Source organism: Chrysemys picta, chromosome 3, assembly GCF_011386835.1.
Source record: "Chrysemys picta bellii isolate R12L10 chromosome 3, ASM1138683v2, whole genome shotgun sequence".
Lineage (NCBI taxonomy): Eukaryota > Metazoa > Chordata > Testudines > Emydidae > Chrysemys > Chrysemys picta.
This window is the reverse complement of record NC_088793.1, coordinates 69,238,824-69,251,252: the sequence shown is the minus strand read 5'-3', so window position 1 is coordinate 69,251,252 and position 12,429 is coordinate 69,238,824. Positions and strand designations below refer to the sequence as shown.

At 44.1% G+C, this 12,429-nt stretch overlaps 2 protein-coding genes across 10 annotated transcripts in view; one reads left to right on the top strand and one right to left on the bottom strand.

The window, feature by feature from the left end:
• ORC3 (origin recognition complex subunit 3) overlaps window positions 1–8,865 on the bottom strand; it is a 75,263-nt gene extending 66,398 nt beyond the window's left edge. For 3 of the 5 annotated variants that reach the window (XM_005299700.4, XM_005299701.5, XM_065590171.1), the window contains exon 1: window positions 8,737–8,865. In XM_005299700.4, coding sequence (XP_005299757.1) covers window positions 8,737–8,760 — 24 coding nt within the window. In that variant the 5' untranslated portion in view covers window positions 8,761–8,865. The remainder of the gene's footprint in view (window positions 1–8,736) is intronic. The other 2 variants (XM_065590170.1, XM_065590169.1) reach the window with 2 other exon arrangements.
• Window positions 8,866–8,905: 40 nt separating this feature from the next.
• Window positions 8,906–12,429, top strand: part of RARS2 (arginyl-tRNA synthetase 2, mitochondrial) — a 55,512-nt gene continuing 51,988 nt past the window's right edge. For 2 of the 5 annotated variants that reach the window (XM_042857572.2, XM_042857571.2), the window contains exon 1: window positions 8,906–9,146. In XM_042857572.2, the coding sequence (XP_042713506.2) occupies window positions 8,906–9,146 (241 nt within the window). Of the gene's footprint in view, window positions 9,147–9,208; window positions 9,490–12,429 lie in introns of those variants that run through there. The other 3 variants (XM_065590178.1, XM_005299699.4, XM_065590179.1) reach the window with 3 other exon arrangements.

Sequence of the window (12,429 nt, the reverse complement as noted above, 5' to 3'; positions counted from 1 at the left end):
TATTCCCTCTGTAACACTGGATAAGAGACAAGTAACAAAAAAGTAGGAAAAAATAGTCAGTTTTCACCAGGGCAAAAGGTTAACAGTGGGGCGCCTGAAGATTCTGTACCAGGTCCAATGGTGCTTAATATATTTATTTATTAATGAGCCAGAACATGGGATTCAGCAATGAGGTGGCAAAATTTGCAGATAAAGTAATTTAGGTTAGTCAAGGGCAGAGAGATCTCTGAGGAACATCAGAGGGACCACATCAACATGTGAATGTACAACAAGATGACAAAAGTAGTTCAACATTGATAAATGCAAAATAACTATTCACACATCTTAATTAACTCCATCAACTCAGCAGAGGGACTTGGGGTGTCACTGTGGACATCTCAATAAAGACCTCTGCTTAATGTGCAGCAGTGATCAAAAAAGCAAACTAGATGTTGGCACGCATATGGAATAGGATGGAGAATAATACAGAAATTATTACAATGACATTTATATGAATCAATAATAGAGCCTCATCTAAAATACTGGGTACAATATTGGTCACCCCCTCTCAAAGAACATATTTCAGAATTAAAAGGGGCTCAGAGAAGGACAACAACAAAAATTAGGGGCATAAAAAACCACATACAAAGAGAGACTGAAAATATTAAAACTATATCTTAGAAAGGAAATGAATAAGAGGGGACAAAATAATGGATGATACAGAGAAGGTAAATCGAGAACTTCTGTTCTCTCTGTCACATAACACAAGAACAAGAAGGCATCCAATGAAATTAAAATATCGCAAATTCAAAATCAAGAAGAGTAACTATTTTTTTTCCACACAACGTGTAAACAAACTGTAGAGCTCACTGCTAAATGATGCTGTTGGGTCCAAAACCTTAGCAAGATTCAAAAGGGGATTGGATGTTTACATGGATAAAAGTAATAGTTAATGCTAACATATGCTATTGGAAGAGATATTAAACCTCATACTTCAGGGTTTAATCCAATATCTAACTATTGGGGATTAGGAGGAGAATGTGGAGGGCAGATTATCCTACATTTGTCTAATACAAGGTTGTATGCACTTTTCTCTGAAGCATCTGGTACTGGCCACTGTAAGAGAGAGGATGCTGGATTAAAAGGACTACAGTTCCAAGAAAGGAAGGCTTCTGCAGCAGTTCAGGCATTAGTTTGGGATTTGGTAGACTGTTCCCCCACAGGTGTCCTGTGCGGCAAGTCTCTTGGTCTCTTTGTGCCTCAGTTCCTTAACAGTAAAATGGGGATAATGCATGATACCCACCAACAAAGGCATTGTGACAATAAAAACACTAAACATTGTGAGGTGCTCAGACACTGAAGTATTGGGGAGCACAGAAATACCTAAGATAGATTGTCTGATTTTGTATGTCAAGTCCTAGATTTCCAAATAGGAACTTCTATACAACCAAAGAAAGATTACTACACCTAGGACTAGAAGATTCTGACCAGGAGTGAAATAACTTCCCCTACTTCTCAAGAAGGTAAATTATAAAACAGATATCTGATTAATAATGTCAGTCCAGAGTAGATGGAATACATATGAATAGAAAAAGTCCAATTTTCAAATGTCAGACAGGAAAACATGAACTTTTTTCTTTTCATTGCACATATGAATATATGCACTGGACAAGTTATGTGCCTAAGTGACTATTTGCAGGCACTATTAGAGTAACTGCAAGTGAAAATTAGACATGCAAATACATATGCATTTGTGTATGTGCAAATGCACCCCTGCTCTCAGATACCAAATGTTTTAATTTCTAATACAATCACTTATGGCCCAAACTTTAGATTTTGTTTTAAAACAGTTTAAAAAACTAAATATCAACACAGCATTTCAACATATTTTAAATTCAATTAAAGCATGTATAATTTAAATATTCTCTTGCAGTGCTGGAAACCTGGGTACATGCTTTTAATCAAGATGATTTAAATCACTTAATTATTTTTTTAAGTCATTGATTTAAATCAACTTGATGCTTTGTAAAAAATAATTTGAAACTTGTGCTATTGCAACTTTACATTAAAATGTATAAGGAACTAAATTATAAATTCTATAAGTTTTAAAATGTTACTGACATGACATACCAGTAGAGGAATAGCAGGTTTACTGATATAGCTCTACCAGTATGTCTATACCACCAAACTCTTTTTAAAAGTGTAGGCAAGGTCATCAACTGGGTGTAAACTTTGTCATCCAACCCTTGTCAGAGCACTAACTACTCAGACGGTCCATCATAAGTTAATTAAGGGATTCCAACAATTTGTATAAACAGGATTAAATGACACAGTGGTATAAATGGCTGCTCAGCTGATAATAGTTTCCCTCACTGGTAGCACCAGTGCAGATGCATCAATGCTGAAAAAATGTGCATGAATTTTCCAAGCATAACTGCATTCCATGCAACACCACACAAGAGCACGCAGTTCATAAATTATATTTTGTAGTTAATCTTATGTGCAGAATTTTGACTGCTACTTTAATGTATACATAAAGACTCTGCAGTTACCCAATGTAATGAACAGCTGTGTAAGTTTTCACATCATTCTCCATAACTTGATATTTTCAGTTCAATACAGGATGCATTTCTAGGAGAGATGCTCTGTCTAACCCAACACAAGTTATTGGGCTTAAGGGTAACTGGGTAAAGTTTAATGGTCCGTGATATACTGAAGGCCAGACTAGATGATCTACTGGTCTCTTCTGGATTTAAACTCTATGGATCTGTTAATCTATAAGTACTTTTGTATATGTCCAGTGGTATATCTTATCACACATACTAAAAGCTATTGAAAAAAGTGGAAGGACAAAAAAATAATAAAATATCATGATTATTCAGAGTATTCACTTACCTGGAATGGTTTCACTGTAGAAAGCTACACTGAAACCTCAATTTGTAATGCAGTATACAACAAACCATTATGATATTAATCAGAATAGTAATTTATGCAGTCTAATTTGGTCAGGTCAGGTCCACTTTATGCATAAGTGCATTATGCAGTTAAGTGCAACATAGTATCTTTCATTCCGATAAGTTTCCAAAGTGTATTGGAAACAGAAGAAATCCTTTAGTTCACCTCCTATGCACTCATGCTAGGGTGAACCACACCAACTGAAACAGTACACAGCAAAACTACATATTAGCTTAAGACAGGAAGTGAGGAATATCATATCCAATTGAAATGCAGGGGAAATAAAATATTTTAACTACTCAAAGTGGGACAGTCCAACAGAGGCAGCACTCCCACTCTTAACAATAGTGGTGAGGACCTAAATTTTATATCTCACCTGAAAGATAATCTCTCTTGAGATCCAATGTCTCCTAAAATCATGCCGGAGATGTACGTTCAGGACTGACTCAGAGGAAGAGTATCACCTACTGAATTTACCAACACTCTTTCCTGCAGCACCTGAATTTTCCTTTGAGGTTTCCACTCTAAGCACCTGCTCACCAACTGTGCTTGGCTTACAAAAATCTGATGATATCAGAGTGAAGTAGCAAGGCTACAGCATATCTATGTGAAAGAACGACAGGATATATTTAAAACTGTAAGTCCTAATTAGTTTTGTTTCAAAACACCTGGAGTGGGGCAGGTGATGTCTTACTTTGGGAAAATGTCCGTTTCTAACTACAATATGGTGCAACAAGTGGTTTCTCAAAGGAGGGACCTAGGCTTTCAAAATAACATATATGGTTTCACAATTTATAAAAAACATTTCAAAAATACAAAGCTATTTGTGGTTAAAAATGATTATAGTTCCTAAAAGGAAAAAAAGTAGGACATCAAAATATATCAGATACAGTGCATTTTAAAATAACAGCAAAATGTAACTTGAAAGGAAAAATAAAGAAAAGGAAATTCAAGTTGCTATTTCTGGAATGGAACAAACATGATAAAGTACAACCCCTATAAAACATGAAGTGGGGATTCAATGCCCCACCATGAAACACCATAGGTTCCCATCATACCAATGACAACAGAGAGAATAAATGCAATACTCTTCTCACAGAGATGACATATAATGCTGGGAAAGGACTTTGCGGAGGGATCTACACTGGCATTTTTACCCATGTCATCTAACTCTGATCAGAACAAGTCAAGATGACATGATGGTAAAAATCAGATTGGCCCATGCAATGGTGGGAGTTGACCCTAAAAATGTCAGGGTACACAATGCTACAGAGTAAAAAGAAAAAGGAGAACCACTGTAGAAGATAGATGCCACAAGCAAGGGACCTTGCAGTCCTCTAGAGCAGTGTTTCCCAAACTTGGGACGCCGCTTGTTTAGGGAAAGCCTCTGTCGGGCTGGGCCGGTTTGTTTACCTGCCGCGTCCGCAGGTCCAGCCGATCAAGTCTCCCACTGGCGGCGGTTCACTGCTCCAGGCCAATGGGAGCTGCTGGAAGCAGTGGCCAGTACGTCCCTCGGCCTGTGCTGCTTCCAGCAGCTCCCATTGGCCAGTGGGAGCCATGATCAGCTGGACCTGCGGATGGAGCAGGTAAACAAACCAGCCCGGCCTGACAGGGGCTTTCCCTAAACAAGCGGCCTCCCAAGTTTGGGAAACACTGCTCTAGAGTATTCACTACAGACCTACTGCCAAGTAACACATAGCTGAGAAGGAAGACCCCACATTTTGAATTCAATTTTGAGACCATTACTCCCTTGTAAATAGCTGCCACAATCCTAACCCTAATCTTAAACCAGATCTAAACTTCTAATTCAGAGTCAAGAGACTTACAGGAGTGATTTAAAATAATACATGTACATCGACAGCAAACACTATTTCATTTAAATCTTTGATCACCAATATTAGTATCATGGAGGAGTGCTCCATGGCAATAGAAGGAAGTGCCAAACCAGATTTTTTTTTTTTTTTTTTAAACACAAAAGCACAGTCTCTATCTGCAGCAGCAGAGCTAGTGCTCAGTGCAGCTGCATATCAGCTTTACTTCTATCCATTTTAAGACGCCACTAACATGCACCGAACATATCTGTTTTTTGGTAGGGTCAGAATGTGAAGTGTAATGAAAAAGGTACAGCAGACAAAGTGTGTGACATCAGTCACAAGCACTGCAGCGCACCAAACACACACAAAATATCAGGATAATCCACATAAAATGGGCAGCAGCAGGAGGTATGCACACAAATGTATAATCACTGGGGTGTGTTTGATATACTGCACAGGCGATACAAAAAAACTGTGTTACACTGTGGGAGGGAACCTGATAACCCCTTTGATGGGTGATTTATAGAATAGAGAATATCACACAAGGGGATTCACACACTCTCATTCCCTCTGTGGATATGTCTTCACTGCAGCTCACGGCATGCTTCCTAGCATGGGTAGACAGACACACGCTGCTCAGCTTGAGCTAAAAATAGTAGTGTGGCCACAGTAATGCAGGCAGCAGCTCAGGCCAACTGCCCGAGTACAAACCCACCTAGTTACCTTTCTCATATATGGTTAGCCTGAGTTGTCACAACCACACAGCTATTTTTAGGAGGTTAGCCTGCACAGAGCCAGCGCACCTATCTACTTGTGCTGGGAAGCATGCTAACAGCTGCAGTGTATACATACCATGTAGGCATCATAGGCAGAATACAAACTATTATTAAGGTTGTCTGACACTTCCCAATATAAGGCTCAGTTTTCAGCTTATAACTTTGTGAATCTTACCCATGTGGGCTGAAATTTTTCAAGCTTAGTATCTGCGTGCGTGTGTGAAAATTCTAGCTACAATGGTTTAGCTGCTTCTGAGAATTAGGCTAGAGAAAAATACGTTGTTTTGCCCTAGTAAAAAAATTCTGGCAACCTTTTCTTTGAATAGCTCTAGTGACCCAATGCTGTGGAACAGGGACTTGAAACGTGGCAGGAGAGTGCCTTTTCCAGGGATGGGCCTTTTGCTGTTCGTGAAAATTTACCCAAATTTCACCAAGCTGCAAACCTCTGAAAAATCGCAACTCACCTATGCTCACTTAAGACTTCTTCAATTTTAGCGGATAATATATCTGAAGATTCCATTCTCACTAAGCAAGTTTGAGCTTCTCACAGCTCCTCATGTGGACCTCCAGAGTCCAGACTGCATATGTGCCATCTCCATAGTGCAACTGAGCATGCTCCCTCCCCCGCACTGGGTCCCAGACCCAGCCCAAGCACACCACAATTAAACAAACCCATGAGCCCCGGTCAGGCCAGTCACGGGTTTCAAATTGCAGTTAGACATATTCTCAACGGCCTGCTCTGCTGGCACCCAGACCGCTAGAAGAGGAAGCCATCCAATTCAAAAACAGAGGATACCAAAGCTGGACTAGGGGTAAGAAAAGGAGTAGACTGGACAAGGCATCTGATGAAACTGAGACTGAAAGGGGCAGAGAAACTGGGATTGGCTGGGGAAGGAGGCTGGGACTGGGAGTTGGGGGCAGAGGGAAGACTGGAACATATTGAACAAGCAGACTAGGAACCAATAAGGGAAAGAGTGGAGGGGAAGGGAGTGGGAGCCAGTTTGCAGAGGTGAGGGAAAACTAAGATCAAACAAGTAGTTTGGGTCCAGGGGGAAAATGGGACTGGCTAGACAAAGAGACAGAGTCAATGAGACAGGTAGAGGGAAGACTGAGGTTGGATGAAGTGTCCAGGGAGGGAGACTAGGACTGGGAGCCAGCGGGGACAGGAAGGGGAGAGAGAGATTGGACAAAGAGCTGGGACTGGTTAGACGGGAAGGGGCAGGAGATTGGGACTGAGACACAAAACAAGCCTGAAGGGTGAGGAACAGGACTTGCTGGGCAAGGAGACAGGGACCAGAATGAGAAGCCTGAGGAATGGCGATTGGGACAAGAAAAAAGGGTTGAGCGAGATAAGACCTGTTCCTATCCCAGTCCTTTTGTCCCTCATCTCTTGCTAGCTCTGTTTTGGTCATAGGAATTTTGCAGGAAGGCTTTAATGAAAAGATAAGACTTGGATTTTGATAATGGTCAAGCTTGGGTTCAATGGAAAGTCCTGCCCCCAACATCCAAATATCTAAAATTAATCTTTGGCTGCACTGTCTGCATGAAGCACTGGATTTTGGTTGGTTATGGACAGTTAGGTAATCTTTATGAGTCAAATTCTAGACCAGGTAGAGTAGAGATTAGTACCCTGGTCCAAAGCCTATTTATGTCAATAGGAGTCTTTCCACCAACTTCAAATGACTTGAGATCAGACCCTAGGACCAGGACTTCAAATTCAGTTCTGAAGAAAACTAGGAGTTAGTGGCATGCATGGAGTTCTGAAATAATGTACTCACATTGATTTTGATGCTTAACAGATAGGTTTTTGCATGAGGGTAGGACCTGTACCTCATCCACAAGTAAAATGAGCTGTAACAATGTAAACTGTGGGGATGAAGCCATGGATCATAGTAGCTAGGTCCAGACTTTGGGCTGAACACTATTTTGCTTTTATTTTTATTCTGATTTCTCTTAATTGATGGTTGTTGGTCACACACATTTTTATGAATAGTAGGGTTGCTTATAAGTTTACAAGTCTGTACGTTTTCAATTATCAGCAAAAAGAAGAACAGGAGTACTTGTGGCACCTTAGAGACTAACAAATTTATTAGAGCATAAGCTTTTGTGGACTACAGCCCACTTCTTCGGATGCATATGCATATGCATCCGAAGAAGTGGGCTGTAGTCCACGAAAGCTTATGCTCTAATAAATTTGTTAGTCTCTAAGGTGCCACAAGAACTCCTGTTCTTCTTTTTGCGGATACAGACTAACACGGCTGTTACTCTGAAACCTGTCAATTATCAGCGTCATTAATTAACAAAGCACACTGATATTCTGTGGTATAAAACTGTGAATAAATAATATCCCATGCCCTATATCATATCCACTTCCTCACTGTTACAAAGCCTGTATAAATCTCTCTCACTCTAATATCACCCACTACCTCTGCACTGTCTAACACAATGTACATGACACAATAGCAGGGCAGCATATTAATCACACTTCTGTAGCAAAATAAAAATTACATATCCCCCATGGTCTCTATCCCGCTCCTCCCTGCAGCAGGACATAGTATCTGTACATATCTCCTCTGTTATATATCACATGCTACTGTTGCTGGGTGTCAGGGACAGATCCTGCCAGAACTTATTTAACTTTAGTCACGTCAATAGAGTTCTGAACGTGCTTCAATGTCTGGAAGACAATCTGGCTGTACAGACACAGCATCTATTCCCTGTGAGTGTTTCTGGAGCTGCAGTATATGTATTTACAGTACAAGAAAAAAACAAATGCAAGGCTCCTATAAACAGGCATAATAAAAGGAATCAACACTACTCGCTCCTGCTCTAACGGTGAAGGTGGCCCCGGGGAACGTGTGTGGGGGTGTCCCTAGGGGATGGGGATACACAAACAGCCTGCCCCCCCTGAGCACACACGTGCCTTGCGCCCCACCTCCCTGCTGTTACACCTGCTTCCTACCCGCCAAGCAGCCCCACAGGAGAGAGGGCTTCTTTCCAGCCTCACGGGCGGGGCGGGGGCTCCACTCCAGGTTCCTTCCTGGCGGAGCTCCCGTGGGAGAAGTTCCCTAGCGCCCTGGGCGGACAGGCGGGGAGCGGGACAGAGCGCGCCGCGGGAGCCGCCCGATCCGGGAGCTGAGCTGCCACAGGCCCCCAGCGCGCGGACCAGCAGGGCTGCCACGAAGGGCTCAATAACCCCCTCTTCTACCCACCTTGGAGACGGAGCTCGTGCTCATTCTGCCCCCACGCGCTCCCGTGTCCAGCACCTCAGCCCACTCGAAGTTACTGGCGCATGCGCAAATCTCCGACAACAGGGCGCGTTCACTTCCTCCACTTGCAGAGTGAACTTGGAAACTACTCCCCCCCCCTATACACAATAGGATGGTCCATCCCCTGCGGCTCCTCCCCGCGAGCGGCCCGGCTCAAACACCGGCGCGGGGGGGAGAAGGAGCTGCTTATCCCCCCGAGGGTTGTACAATCCACTGCCCCTTCAGCAGCGACAGGAAGGAACGGCTCCTCCCCTCTGGACTAGTCCACGCGTGGTGGGGACGGGGTTGCACGCGCGGCTCGTTCGATGTGAGCCATGGCGGCTTGTCCCTTTCGGAGGAGCATCGCCTCTCAGGTAGCGTGTCCCCTGCGCAGAGACGCTCCCTGCCGCTGCACATGGTCCAACCCCCTCCTCCCGGGGATCCATGTTGGGGCCGTCCGACTGTCTAAACCCCCCTCCCCCCAGCGCTCGAACCCCCGGCTCTCAAACTCCCCTTTGGCCCTGCCGACCTCCCCCCCCCCCCGCGCGGCCGAGCTGTGGGATGTGCGTGTAACTGACCCCACGTGCCCGAGTCCGCGCTGCCAGGCAGCCCGGGGTCCCGCGGACGCTCCCGTGGCCTGCATGGTGTGATGTCAAACCCGGGGAGTTAAACTGGTGCAAGAAGCTGTGTGGACACTCGGAGTCCAGTTTGAACCAGGCACATATCCTTGATGATAAACCTAGGTGGGACCAGTGTGACTGGAAAAAGGCTAATGTAGTGCCCATCTTTAAAAAAGGGAAGAAGGAGAATCAGGGGAACTACAGGCCAGTCAGCCTCACCTCAGTCCCTGGAAAAATCATGGAGCTGGTCCTCAAAGAATCAAATCTGAAGCACTTAGAGGAGAGGAAAGTGATCAGGAACAGTCAGCATGGATTCACCAAGAGCAAATCACGCCTGATTAACCTAGTTGTCTTCTATGAGGAGATAACTGGCTCTGTGGATGAGGGGAAAGCAGTGGATGTGTTATTCCTTGACTTTAGCAAAGCTTTTGATACTGCCTCCCACAGCATTCTTGCCAGCAAGTTAAAGAAGTATGGGCTGGATGAATGGACTGTAAGGTGGGTAGGAAGCTGGCTAGATCATTGGGCTCAACAGGTAGTGATCAATGGCTCCATGTCTAGTTGGCAGCCGGTATCAAGCGGAGTGCCCCAAGGGTTGGTCGTGGGGCCGGTTTTGTTCAATATCTTCATTAATGATCTGGAGGATGGCGTGGACTTCACTCTCAGCAAGTTTGCAGATGACACTAAACTGGGAGGAGTGGTAGATACACTGGAGGGTAGGGATAGGATACAGAGGGACCTAAACAAATTAGAGGATTGAGCCAAAAGAAATCTGATGAGGTTCAACAAGGACAAGTGCAGAGACAGAAGAATCCCATGCACTGCTACAGACTAGGGACTGAATGGCTAGGCAGCAGTTCTGCAGAAAAGGACCTAGGGGTTACAGTAGATGAGAAGCTAGATATGAGTCAACAGTGTGCCCTTGTTGCAAAGAAGGCTAACAGCATTTTGGGCTGTATAAGTAGGGGTATTGCCAGCAGATCGAGGTATGTGATCATTCCCCTCTATTCGACATTGGTGAGGCCTCATCTGGAGTACTGTGTCCAGTTTTGGGCCCCACACTACAAGAAGGATATGGTAAAACTGGAAAGAGTCCAGGGCAACAAAAATGATTGGGGGTTGGAGCACATGACTTATGAGGAGAGGCTGAGGGAACTGGGATTGTTTAGTCTCCAGAAGAGAAGAATGAGGGGGGATTTGATAGCTGCTTTCGACTACCTGAAAGGGGGTTCCAAAGAGGATGGATTTAGACTGTTCTCAGTGGTAGCAGATGACAGAACAGGGAGTAATGGTCTCAAGTTGCAGTTGGGGAGGTTTAGGTTGGATATTAGGAAAAACTTTTTCACTAGGAGGGTGGTGAAGCACTGGAATGGGTTACCTAGGGAGGTGGTGGAATCTCCTTACCTAGAGGTTTTTAAGGTCAGGAGTGACAAAGCCCTGGCTGGGATGATTTAGTTGAGGATTGGTCCTGCTTTGAGCAGAGGGTTGGACTAGATGACCTCCTGAGGTCCCTTCCAACCCTGATATTCTATGATCTTCTGTCCCACCCCGTGCTTGGCACCGGCCACGCAACTTCTCTGGGTTCATTCCTCTGGAACTCCAGCCTGTCCTTTAGCAAAACAGTCTGTCTTGCTCTAGAAAAAGGTGGCGATGGAGAATGCCCCGTGACCCTTGCTAAATTGGTTCACTGGTTACTTACCCTCACCTCACTGTTCAAAATTTGTACTTTATTTCCATGCTGAATTTGTCAAGCTTCAACTTTCAGCCAATCTTCTAGGCTGAAGAGTCCATTATCCAATATTTCAGTTTATTTTAAACGGATTAAAGGAATTTGTTTAATCTAAACCTCGAAAAGATGCTCTTAAACTAAAATAAGAGCATCTGCTAGGTCTTTGCACCAGTTTCAGTTAAACTGGTGTTGTTTTTTTCACATAGACAAAGTCCTGAGACTGGTCAGATACACTGCTATTGTTCAGATCTCTAGGGGCAGAAGTGAAATTGTCAAGCATCAGGTCAGGTTTATGCTGTTCCAATGTGTGCTCTGGCCAGGAGGTTCTGGGATGAGAGTAGTGAACACACAGGCTCCTCCTTTCTTTCACTAGACAGAGGAGTGGGGATGAACCTTCAAATGTATCAGGATTGTCACTCTAAAACCTGAAGTATCTGAACAGTCAGTGTGAAGCAATGGAAACAACTACAAGCATACTTGAGAGCTCTTTTTGTTTAGAAATATCACCAGGTTCAACCACCATTGGAATTTGCAGTCTGTTACTGTCCAGTGTGAAAGTTCTCAGCCATTTTTGGCTTTTTACACACACGACTTTACTAATTACACCCATGCATCAGTATAGGCTTTCAGTTACTAGTACACTGAGGGTACGTATAAACCACACACTTCTTACAGCAGTGTGTAGGGTATATATACTGCATGCCCCCACTTGCCAGTATAAATAGCAATGTTAGATGATGAGGCACTGCTTAGGTGAGTAAAGATACACCAGAACCCTTAGGGTATGAACCCCAATACAACTTTACACACCCAAGCAGTGCCTCCCCCATCTACACTGCTATTTTTTAGCAGTGTAGTGCCCCGCTCATGGAATCTTTCCCTGATGCAGAGGAAGGCTCTGGCAGAAGGAAAAGTAGCCCCAGCAGGCTGCCAGAGCCTTTCCCTGCCACTGTGAAAGCCCTGGTCCACACTAACCCCCCACTTCGAACTAAGATACGCAACTTCAGCTACGTGAATGCTGAGAATGAAGTACCTTAGTTCGAACTTACCGCAGGTCCAGACGTGGCAGGCAGGCTCCCCCGTCGACTCCGCGTACTCCTCTCGCCGAGCAGGAGTACCGGCGTCGACGGCGAGCACTTCTGGGATCGATTTATCGTGTCTAGACAAGACAAGATCCCAGAAGATCGATTGCTTACCTCCGGGTCCGGCGGTAAGTATAGACCTACCCAAAGACTCCAGTAGCACGGAAAGGTTCCAGCAGTATAGGGTTAGATAGGTATATAAAGGGTTTAATAAGTTTGGCTAAAT